Consider the following 12474-nt stretch of genomic DNA (forward strand, 5'->3'; position numbering starts at 1 on the left):
TGTGGGATCTTCTGCCTCTAGAGTGGAATTAAATAACCCTATGGCCTGATTTCCAGATCCCTGTTGAAGTTAGAGTAAACTCTACAGAAACAAAAATGTATTATATTTAGGTAAAAGGTAGATTCCTGGCCCCGTCCCACAACCTTTCCTTTTTTCTTTATGGCAACTCAGTGTAAAAACAGTCTGTCCATTAAAATGATTATTTACTTATCGCGTTCCCTTTCCCTTTCCTCCATGCACCCCAAGGCCATGCCATTCCTCCCTCCCCATCACATCGCGCCCTTCCAACGACAGCTAAGTGGTTCCACCGCTACCAAAACATCCCAAAGGGAGACAGCTTGATATGATATCATAGAAACTTGGCAAGGGCCTTGCTTTTGCCAAGAGTCAACGGTGGGGATTTTAGGGACCTCACTCTGTTTGAGTTTTAGTTGCCCCAACTGTCAATCATAGTTTGTTTGACCACATGGTATAGTAAGTCTCCCCTTAGTTCCCAAGTTAAATGGATGCCTTTTGGGCTCTATTTTTCTGGCCTTTTTTTTGTTAATTATCACCCCTCCTCAAGATTCTCCTAGCTTGGCTTCATTGACACTATTCTTTCTGGATTTTCTTCATTCCCCTTAGGCTGCTCTCACTCAGTCTTCTTCAGGGGTCATATCTCTACCCGTTGCCATTCTGACTCATAGCAACCCTATAGGACAGAGAAGAACTGCCCCATAGTGTTTCCAAAGCTGTAATCTTTACGGAAGCAGACTGGCACATCTTTCTCCTGCAGAGCAGCTGGTGGGTTTGAACTGATGACCTTTTGGTTAGCAGCCAAGTGCTTGACCACGGTGCAACCAGGGCTCCTTCTATTGTCTCTAAACAAAACAAAACAAACAAAAAACCCCATTGGTGTCAAGTTGACTCCCACTCACAGCGACCCTATAGGACAGAGTAGAGCTGCATCGTATGGTTGGTTTCCAAGCCTATACATCTTTACGGAAGCTGACTGTCATATCTTCCACCTGGGGAGTAGCTAGCTGGTGGGTTCAAACTGCTGACCTTTCAGTTGCTAGCTGACCACTTAGCCTCTCCTGCCCTAAAACTATTGTCGTTTTTCTCCTTAGCCCTCTTCTCTTCATGCCTTAGCCAATGGTTCTTAGCCTTTTTTTTTTTTTGAGTCACAGATTCTTTTGAAATCTACTAAAAGCTATTGATTCCTCTCCCGACTTAAGACAAAACTATGCTCATATGCTGAAATCTATTGACCATCTTCTTCCACTGTCCCTAGAAGACCCTTTGCGTGTGCCAGTGCCACTTGAAATATGGTCCATAGACAACAGCATCAGTGTTGGCGTGGGAGCTGCTTAGAAACGCACATTTTTAGGCCTCACCCCGGTCCTGAATCAGAATCTCCGGGGTGGGGCCCAGGAATCTTTTCTTTAACAAGGTTTCTATAAACACATAACTTTGACATCACTGTTCCACATACTTTATCTGAGTGATCTCTTCATGCTCACAGCTCCAAATATACCCGTCTTGTATATCCACATGGAGCCCTGGTGGCACAGTAGTTAAGAGATCGTCTACTAACCAAAAGGTCAGCAGTTCAAATCCACCAAGCTCTCTTTGGAAACCCTTTGGGGCAGTTCTGCTCTGTCCAGTAGGTTCACTTTGAGTTGGAATCGACTCAACGGCAATGAGTTTGGTTTTGGGGCTGTATTTCCACATGAGGCTCTCTGAGCACCAAACTAGTATATCTTATTAGCTAATGGATCTTGCCATCACTCTGCCTACAGGCTCTTCCAATGTAGTATGTTCAAAATGTGAATCAAATTCTACCAACAAAACCTATTATTCCTCCTGTATCATCTGTCTCAGACTTTGTCATCTGTGTATGCCCAGTGCCTACTACATAGTAGGCCCTTAGCACTTGATTGTTGAACAGTGAGTAAATTTATAAAAACACTACTTCTGTACATTGTCCAGTACATATGGTATCACCTCGTGGACAACGTAGGAAATGCCTGAACTGACCTACTGTCTTTCCTACCAGTTCTTGTCTCGCTTAGAAGGGAACCGTTCCTATGACATGTCCCCCTCTGCTCCCTTTCTTCTCATTTTTCTCATATGTAGCTGGTTTAATTAGAACTCAGACGTTTCCTGTCTCGCTCAAAAGCCTTCCCAAACTACCTGTATCTTTTCTCTTTCTTCCAGCTCATCCAGTTACCTCTGAAAAATCTCCCTGCCTCTTTTTCTTCTCCCATCCCACTTACAAGTCAAAAAGCAACCATAACTATGATAAGTTAGTATAAACAGTGAAAATTATATGAAGAGAAACATGACTTTTGAAGTAAAATTAGGTATGCAATAGTCTTTAAATGTACCAGAAGGCCCCTTTAGAACTTCTCCCTCCTCCAGTTTAACTGTTTTTCTTCTGTGGGTACCAGTATATTTATAATAAAGCATTTTCTTACTAATTTTTTTTCCTATCATTTACTAATATTGCAATGATATGGCTTTTTTTTTTTTTTTTTAATAGCAAAGGCATGGTATTTCTGCTGTATTATAAGCTGTATAGGTTATTGAGGGTTAGCTTTATAAGAAGTTTTAACTTTCCTAATGCATTTAAAAAATAAATATAGTTCTGCCAGAATTGTCTTTATATGCCATTTTTAGGAGATAAATATAAATTCTACATAAGCTGTGGTATGCGTGTTAGCAACTTCCCCTTCCCTCACAAAATTCATAGTTTGTTTTGTAATTATATAAAACCCACAACATTTTAGTTTGGAATCATGTCTGGAATACAGGGTATAAACCTTTCCTCCCCAGAGCAGGAATTACGGAGGTAAAACTTGAATTTAACTGTGTCTCCATTAGCATCTGGCAGAGGTCTTGGTATAAAGGGAACAGGGGCATAGAATCAAGCCAGGACAGCTGCTGGGAGCCACATGAAGGAAATAAATTAACAAATGAAAGTAAATTAGGTTGCTTTTGTTTATTGGATTTAACATTTAAAGCCTGGAATTTAAAAGAATAATCAGTTGTGTGCTTCAGTTTTTCCTTATGTAGATGGTACCAAGCTTTGCACAAGATACTTAGTAAAATTTGGTGGATGAATTGTATTAATCCTGAAGTCTATAATGCAATACAGCTAAGAATCTAAGTCCATATTAAAGGTATTTAACTTCTAAAAATTTGAAATGAATCTATCACATCATATGTTGACATGGATTTATACAGATATTTAAATGTCTATGTATTTTGCTTGCCCAAAGTCAGCTTTAGCATTGATAAGTAACAGGTATTTTCACCTAAAATATTATGTTTGTTTTAGTCATAGATGTAGGAGGTAAGCAAATGTAAAATGTATTCCCTAAATCAAAAGGGTCTTAGTTTAAATGAGGGAGAAAGACGTGGCAGCATGCTCCTGTAAAGATTACAGCCTTGGAAACCCTGTGGGGCAATTCTGCTTTGTCCTATAGGGCCACTATGAGTCGGAATCAACTTGAAGGCAGTGAGTTTGGGGTTCTTTTGTTTGGTTTAAATGAGCATCTTCTCTGTAGGAGAAGTGTTATCAAATGATTTTGCTAAATTTTAGTTATATTGAGCAAGAGAATGTCATTTTATGAGGTTGCTGCCCTTGAAGCTCTTAATTCAAATCTTTTAACTGATTTTGTGAAATCGTAAATAGGATGAGACTAACTAGCCTGCCTCCTTAATGCTCCCATAAGCCCTTCCTTTTCTTCTGCAAAGTCTGTGAAAGATGACATAGTAACATTCACATCTTCTTTTAAACCACTCTAGGTATCAAACTGGTTTGGAAATAAGCGAATCCGGTACAAGAAGAACATAGGTAAATTTCAAGAGGAAGCCAATATTTATGCTGCCAAAACGGCTGTCACTGCTACCAATGTGTCAGCCCATGGAAGCCAAGCTAACTCACCCTCAACTCCCAACTCAGCTGGTTAGTTTTTTCTTTGATTTGGGGGATTGTTCCTCATTTTTTTACTTACTTTTTCTTCATTGGGATTTTCTTTTAATTCTTTGGGTTTTTGATTGGTTGATTTATGTATTTGGTTGTTGTCTTTTTCGTCATTGGTACCATTTTGTATTTTGCTTTTTATTTCCAAAGAGTAATGTGTTCTTATGTTTATAAGATGGGATTGCCTAGTGCTTTGCACTGATATATTCTGTCGATTTGAGATAGAAGCAAATTGGTTGGTTTTGACGAGAGGACCTCTGAATTCTCCTTTCAGAGGTGCTAATAAATAAACAAGACCCAACACTTAGAGATAACCCCTTGGGGTTCTGTCATTGGGCCTGTTTCATATAAAGTTTACATCCTTGTCTTTTTTGCTATTTCCATCATATAATGTCTCAGCCACCTGCTAGCATACATTCGGTGTGGGGTTTTCACTCTTTTAGCAAATACCTCACTAAAATGTTCTGGTGTATAAAGCCAGGCTACAAATATACACACAAACACATACACAATGTTCTTTATTGTTTTATTTTGTTGGTTTTTTTTACTTACTGTTTTATTTTGTTGCATTTTATGTGTGTGCCTGTGTGTATAAACTGTAAAGAAAATCATCAGTCATCAATTCAAATTATTCAGATTCCAGCTTTCACATTATACTGTTAGTCGTATACTATGTCCCAGGTTTTATTTCAGTGACTATGTATTATATCCCTAATTTCAAGAGTTTAGCCTAACATATTTTTGAGTGTGTCTTGTGCCATGAATTCTGAATTTCCATATGTGAAAAACATAGTCAGTAATCCACGCAATATAAACTTAGTGTCTGTATGTTATAGGAGACATATTGGTACACCTTTTTTTTTTTTAATTGGTAAAGAAAAAACAGGTATTTCCTTATTAAATAAGCTTGACCTCGGATTGTGGTATTTTCTCCATAACGTACAAAATGCTCTGGTTTTAGCTGTGGCGTACATCCAAGAAAATTGATGACTCCAACTTTAAAGGGTCACAAATTTAAGTATGTTAGATCATAATAGGATTAAGAATCTAATTTCTAACATTTCTGAGGGTATATGATATATTTGCCTCCAAAGCTTGTTTGTCTGCCAAGTTTCTTTCCACCTTACCATGGCATTTTATTGGGGACATGCAGGTAGGTCTCCACCCACTGACGTCTTCTGTGAGCTTTTGGATGCACTAGTTTGTTATCATAAGGTTCTCCAAGTCAGTAGGCTATACCATCATAGCCTTCTGCTTAAAGGGAATCAGGCATGAAGAGTGGCCTGGGCTTTGTAAATATGGATACGGTAAGACGATGTAGAATTCACTACAGTTATATTTTTCCCAGCATCGCAAGTTGGGTTACTATGAGGAGAAGTTTGTTTCCTCCTTTTCCCATCATGGTTGATTGATAAAGGATCAAGGCCCACAGGTTCAATAACCAGTTTCCTTCTTTCCCACGTGGTCAACTTTTAAGCATTTCAGATCCAGCAACACTAGTTGACTTGCACAGCTAGGCAGACATTTTCACCTGTCTCTTTGAAAGAAGTACAGTTCTGTCAACATTAGCCAAAGCACACTCAACACTCCTGCAGAGGTTATCATAATGCAAAGCAGATATCAAAATGACTTTTTTCTGTCCTCGATATATCTGCATCGCAGATGGTTTAGGATGATTTATGACTAGTCCTCACAAGGGCCCTGTGGCCTCCCTTCATCACTAAATCTGTAATTTTTATTCTTTCGTGAAGCACGGAAAAAAGAAAAGCATTTTCACCCCCTACGCCTGTTTAAGAATCACGTTGACTCTTGTGGAATGTCAGTCTGTGGTTACAGTTTTCTAAGGACTGTGACTGTTCAGAGCACAGAGTAAACTGTCATGGACAATTTCAGCTGAGCCTTCCAGTTGTACCTGAGTTACTGGGAATAATGCAGAGAGGAACCCCTCTGTGGCGCTTTTACTAAAGGCGAGACAGAAGGTAATAATGTTGTATGTATGCAATAGCTTAGAATCTTAAAACATAAACATCTTAACAGGGAAAATTATAAATGGACCTTTCTATATTTTCTTTTGCTCTTAACATAACCCAAACCATTGTTTACATAAAGTGGGAACTTAAAAATACTCAAACTTTTCACAAAGGATCTTTACTCTGCTGTGTATTAGCTCTTCATTAATTTCAGAAGATAATAATTGAAGTAGGTAGCAAGTTTTAAATAAGAGGTTAATAGGCAAAAATTATATTTTGATTGAGTTTGAAGTCTGGAATTCTGGGACCTGGGAACTTTTGTATCCTCGGTACTGAAGTAATAAGTTTAAAAAGCAGGAATTTTTTTCCAGAAACTGTACGAAATAGAAATACTCGTTTCTACTGCAAGGAGGATGCTTTGCAAGTAACTTTTCTCCTTAGAGGATTCTGTACGAAGAGCAGTGCTTTAGCACCTTTACCTAGATTAAAAAACACTTTAAAATATCGCTCTTTGTTGGTATGGGCCTTGTCTCCCATTACTTCAGACATAGTTCAGCAAAGTCACTTGGGCCTGGGACCTGTGACAGATTAGCAAGCATTTGGAGACACTTAGCGTGCTTCACTTTTTACGTCAGCAGAGTTGGGCAAAATGTAGGGAGCAAAAGAATAGAAGGAAGGAGAGAAAATTGAGTTTTGAAAGAAGAAAGCAAAGATGGGAACCAGCTGAAGCAATAGTGTAAGCTCGTGTGGGGGTGAAGAACATCAGCACATTCAGCCGTGAAGGCTTTCTCTCCAGCACTATTTAGTCAGTGGAAAGCCCTTGTACCTATTTTTATTTCATCCCTAATAGAAGATTTGGTTATTTTTCCAAGTTGGCGGAAGGTTATTATATTAAAACCCCTGGACCTTCACTTGCTAAGAAAAGTCTGCATAGAATACGCAGAAACCAGTTGCTGCCAAGTTGATCCCAACTCACGGCGACCCCATGTGTGTCAAAGTAGAACTGTGCCCCACAGGGTTTTCAGCAGCTGATTTTTTAGAAGTAGTTTGCCAGGACTTTCTTCTGAGGCACGTTTGGGTAGACTCACACCTCCAACCTTCTGGTTAGCAACCAAGCACATTACTGTTCGCAGCACCAGGGCTTCCATAGCATACGCAGCTAGAGAGGATATAAGGCATCCAGAAAAACTGACTGGCGCTTCTAGTAAATCCTCAGGAAACCTTTTAATATTGTTTTTTAAAATCAAGTGAAAGATTTTATTCCATTGATGTTTTCTGTTGTGTTCTTTCTTCCCCTATTTCTCTCCTTTGTTCCTAAGTGGAAAATGGAAACTTGGCCTCCTGAGATTGGAATTCTCCAACCTTCACGTGTATACTTACCAAAGGGGTTTCATATTGAACCAGGCAACCCTTCACTTTTTCACTCTGCCCTGAGTAGAAGGTAACAATGATCCTGGTAGCTCAACAGAGGAAGAATCATGGGAAATCAAACATGAGACATAATTAAGCTTGCATCTAGCTACAGGCTCTATCTTTGGAGCCTCCAAGTGACATGGGAATCCGAGCTGATCAGGATGGTTACCTTATCTACCAGGAGCCTCCATGTGTAAATTAGAAAAATTAGGCTAAAACTTGTAATGCAACTGCGTCATTAAAAGATTATGAGGAAAAACTCAAACACTCTGAGTTCCTTGGGAGAAAGAAGTAAATCCATACCTGCTCTAGGCCAATGGTTCTTACCTTGGGGTAGTTTTGTCCCCAAGGGGACATTTGGTGATATCTGGAGACATTTCTGGTTTTCAGAATTTAGTGTGTTGGGGGTGGGGGTATGCTGCTACTGGCATCTAGTGGATAGGGCCGGGGATGTGGCTGAACATCCTACAATGTGCAAGACATTCCCCCACCACAAAGAATCATCTGGCCCAAAATTTCAATAGCGCCAAGGTGGAGAAACCCTGCTCTAGGTTTGGGCTTTATCATTATTATTCTGTTTGAATTATGAAGTTGATTGTGTTTTCCTAAACAAATACAAGTCTCCTGAAGACTCTTTAGAGTAATGTATTCTTCGGAAAAGTGTCTTATGAACGTGGATGTTAATACATTTCACATTGTCATGTTTGCCTGAGGAAATGTGTTAGAATCCATATAGGTGATCCCTTATTGCTTTTCTGTCATGTTGAGTGCAGATTTAGCTCTGTGAATGCCCCGAATGTGTGGGTAGCAGCTTAAATGAGCCACTTGCCCCTCTTTCCAAGTCAAGTTCAGAACCTTTTCACTGACAAGCACATCTTAAAATGTGCTTCTCGTAATGGCTTAATACTTTACAACAACCTGCAGGTAAGGTGACCGAATGACTTTCTCGGCCAACCAGGTAATTCCGTTTCCGCTCTCGGAGAATTCCACAGTGCCTCCAAGAGAGCCCGTTCACTATTTGACTATGAATTATACACTTCCCAGGAGGTTATCCATTCTGCCTTAGGTTCTTTCCAACTTCCAGTACCAGAGGAAGGACATGGCTGGCCTCCCCTTGTTAACTTAAATTTTTTGTGAGGACTTCTGTCTGCTTTATTGTGGTATTAATGGCAACCTGGGCTCTTGCTCAAAGCAATCACTGCCTCTAGACACTTATCAGAGAGTGAGAACCATGGGGTGTTGTACATGGGTGTTCAGAGACAATAAACCACTGAAGCAGCACACCAAGAGCACAAGGGACTCTTCGTGCAATTACTGCCCTGATGCAAATGCATTTGTACATGAAGTACATCTATATGCGCATATTTATCTCGGTGTACATTAAGCAGCCAGACATATTTACAACTTATCTATGCACATATATTTTTTTTAAATCATCTGTGTCAATTGCAGCGTATATCTTGTAAATGGTGCGTTCCGTGCCTTCATGGTTTCATTGATGCCATGGTACCTGGCAACAGGGTAGGCCTTTGGGGCTTTCTCCCATTTCACAGTTTCTGCTAATTTCCAATAAACTGTCAGCCAAGCATATAGCATTTGTGTTCATTACATTACATAGTATTTGACTGGGAGACAAATAAAATACCTGGGCTTCAAACTGAACATTTTCAGGAAAAGAAAAACATCGCTGATGTGACATATAAACAATTATAATTTGGATTCTTGGAGGTGACTCTTTTTGGTTCTGATGATGTCTAAATATGGCCTTGCATTTTAACACTTAATACAAAATGGCTTTTATTATTTAGGTTATATCTCTCTGATTAAAAAAAAAAAAAGATTTCATGTAACTAGTGTGTAGAGGCCTGGGTGTTGTATATCTTAACGTGAGAATGTGATCCATGCCGCACAGTGTTTCCCTGTGTTGGCGAAACAGTTTCAAATACGGGTACCACGTTAATGGAAGGCAGTTCAGGCCGAAGTCTTCACCCCAGTAACTAGGTGTAAGCCACACTGGTCAGATCATGTGCCTATTTTGCCGAGACCCAACTTCTCTAATTCCTTTCAGATACACTAAAGTGAGAAACGCGTACCAGATGAAACAGGAGATGTTATGGTGCAGTGGAAGATGCCATCCATAGCTCTTTGGTTAATGCTTATGTCTCCCCATCTCCCAAGAAAAGCATTTTTTTTGGTCTTCCCGTGAGAGAAGAGCAAGAAGGGAGTTAGAGTTAAAGATCGGCCTGTGAAGCAACATTGATAGTTAGCCCCTGGGTGTATTTGGATGAACATCCTCAAAGAACAGAGAGAAATGGAGATACCTCTTCAGTCAGGATAGTCCCCACCTTTGTATATCATCTGCTTCCTCGAAATGGCTATTGCCTTTGAAGTATGAGGATCCCATGGATAGATCAGCATAGAGCAGAGTGGCAGAATTTAGCATTTGTCACCAGTTATGCGATCCTTTTATGGGGAGGAAAAAAAACAAAAACCCTCTTCTGCTTAGCCGTAGCTTTTCATCTGGAGCAGGGCAGCTCTCCAGGAGAGCTCCAGCCCTCATCTTGGGAGAAAAGAATGTGTCAGAGCTGAGGCATGACTCACTGTTGGGCGATTCCACACAGATGATGGCTGTCAGAATATGAGGGCAAGAGAGCAATTTGAGCAATATAGGGTTGGAAACAATAGAGTGGAACTGACCTGGGTCCCTAAGGTCTCTCCTTTCCAGGCTAACGTCACGTTTTAACCAAACCTTGCACGTTGAGCTTTCTTTCCTTAATGCGCTGAGCTGCATGATGACTCAGAATAATAATAATAATAATAATATCGAGCTTTTCCACCACCGTGTGTTTAGGTTGAGGGTGGGCTAGGTTTAACACAGTATAACTAGGGGGTGATGCCAGGATAAACCTAAAGGCTATTTGTGGTTTCTTCTCTGGGAGGTGAAAGCAGATGGTTAGCTGCCCTCTTAAGGCCCACTTATTATCAGCATTTCATATTTCATGCATGCACTTAAGTCCCTGGGCCATTATTCTGTTTCATCTTCCTCCAAAATGCAGGTGGCAAGGAAGGGTACATGATTTTATATATTCTTAGAGTTGTCAAGGCTCTTCTGGGACCCCACCTTCTCGCTAGAAATCTGGGCCAGCTCTATGTGTGACAATATCTCCATGCACTCCCCTTGCAGGTGTGACCTCTCACATAAGGGTAGGCGAGCGTGGCAGTAGCATACTTAGAACCCAGTCGAATGACACATGAGCTCCACTCTGGTGGCAGGACCCTCAGTGACCAGCCCATCTTCCTCAGCTTCTGGTCCTCTGGCCAGGAGTAGAATTGTAGAGCCATGAAAGAGAAATCCTTGGTCTGGAGACTGTCTCATTCCAAATAGACTAAGTTAAGAATAAATGTTCCCTCTCTCAGCCTGAAGTTGCTAAGGGGAAGCAATCCTATTGGCAACGTGTAGTAAGTAAGGTGTGGCTTCACATAACATGAATATGCACCCCTTAATGCTTGCTCTGCTCTTCATGCTACTAACCAAACTCTGTTGATGTTGTTTTCATTTTCGTTTTTATTAGGGGGGTTGCTTTGCATGTCATTCCTCCTCTTGGCTTTTAGTTGCAGAGGTTGAGCCTTTTCCTTTCTGTGATTCAGGTGCCTCACTCTTTCCTTTCCAGGTTCTTCCAGTTCTTTTAACATGTCAAACTCTGGAGATTTGTTCATGAGCGTGCAGTCACTCAATGGGGATTCTTACCAAGGGGCCCAGGTTGGAGCCAACGTGCAATCACAGGTAGGGACCCAGCCAATGTGCCGCCAGGTGAATGCATTAGAGTCCAAGAGCCCTCAATCCTATTGGCACTTCCTGCTCCTGTCTAGAGAGAGAGAAGAAAACAAAAACAAAACAAAAAAAAACCTTACCAACAACCAAAACAAAGACAACCATTGTCATGGGGAATCTCGTCCACACTTTGTGAATGCATTTGGCTCTGGCTTGTCAGTCACACTAGAAAGGCAGGAGAGGAGCAGCAGGAACAGGTGAGGTGACCAAGGTGTATCAGGCAAGTGGAACCAGAGTGTTCTTTGTTCACTGAAGGGAAAGGAAGGAACTCAGTCCATTGTCTCACTTTCCAGGTCTCCCGCTCGTTTGTTGGTTTCCTACACTCGATATTTGCCAGATAAGGAGGTAATGAATGAGTAGGCAAATATATTGTGCTTTTATTTTAAGCTTTAAAAACACCCAGCCAGATTGACTAAACTCATCTTCTCAGTCATCCTTGGGGTTAAGGGACTTGGGTTTCTGGTGACGAGTCTAAGTCCATGTTGAGAAGCAAAAACTCAAGTCATGTAGCATGAAACCTCAGCGCTCTTCATTAAGCAGATCCCCTCCACTACACCTCAGGAGGTCATCCTACCGTCTCAGCCTGAAGCTTGATGGAAGAGGGCAAAGCAATATGCTCTGGGTCAGAATGATGAGGGAAGTTCTAAGCCATGTCAGTCCGATTTCCCACCCTACATGTGGAACAGGAAGCATTACCTGCTCGCAGCAGACCAACTGTTGGTCAGTGATTCAGCCTCCTTGCTTAGGAAACATTTCCTGGAAATAAGAATAAAGTGACATGGACAGACTTATGATCAAGTGACTATACAGCTGGCCCTCATTTAAGTTCTCCAGAAAACAGGGTCTTCAGTCACATACCTCTCCCTCTGTGAGATGGCTGCCCAAGCCCTCCTCTAAGCAGAACCTTGACTTTTATAGGATACCAGCAAAGGAGAAGTCATACAGAATGATCCATAGGGAAGAGAAACAGGGAGAAGGGAACCCTCGAACCATGTGCACTCACCCCAGTCCCTCCCAGCTCTTGCACCACTCTTGAATTAGTTTCATTGTGGGGAATCCCAGCTTTCTTTTACCATTTGACCGTCTTGCTCACTGAACTGAGAACTGATAAAGGATTTGGCTTATAGAGAGGGCTCAGCCTCCTCCTAATGGACCCTTCCCCAGGAAGAGCATCTCCAAAATGGTGATGCTGATTTGATGTGCCCAAACGGTAGCCCATGTGATGATAATCTGCCTCCCTTTGCCTGCGTTTTCCTGACTAATTTCTTCTCTGTTGTTCATCTGTTTAG

General features: G+C 41.1%; 1 protein-coding gene across 5 annotated transcripts in view; it reads left to right on the top strand.

Annotated features, from left to right (window-relative positions):
• Positions 1-12474, top strand: part of PBX1 (PBX homeobox 1) — a 415683-nt gene that overhangs the window by 320712 nt on the left and 82497 nt on the right. For 3 of the 5 annotated variants that reach the window (XM_049881107.1, XM_049881106.1, XM_049881105.1), the window contains 2 exons: positions 3793-3952; positions 11025-11137. In XM_049881107.1, coding sequence (XP_049737064.1) covers positions 3793-3952; positions 11025-11137 — 273 coding nt within the window. The remainder of the gene's footprint in view (positions 1-3792; positions 3953-11024; positions 11138-12474) is intronic. The other 2 variants (XM_049881109.1, XM_049881108.1) reach the window with 1 other exon arrangement.

This window comes from Elephas maximus, chromosome 3 (genome assembly GCF_024166365.1).
Source record: "Elephas maximus indicus isolate mEleMax1 chromosome 3, mEleMax1 primary haplotype, whole genome shotgun sequence".
NCBI classification, from domain to species: domain Eukaryota; kingdom Metazoa; phylum Chordata; class Mammalia; order Proboscidea; family Elephantidae; genus Elephas; species Elephas maximus.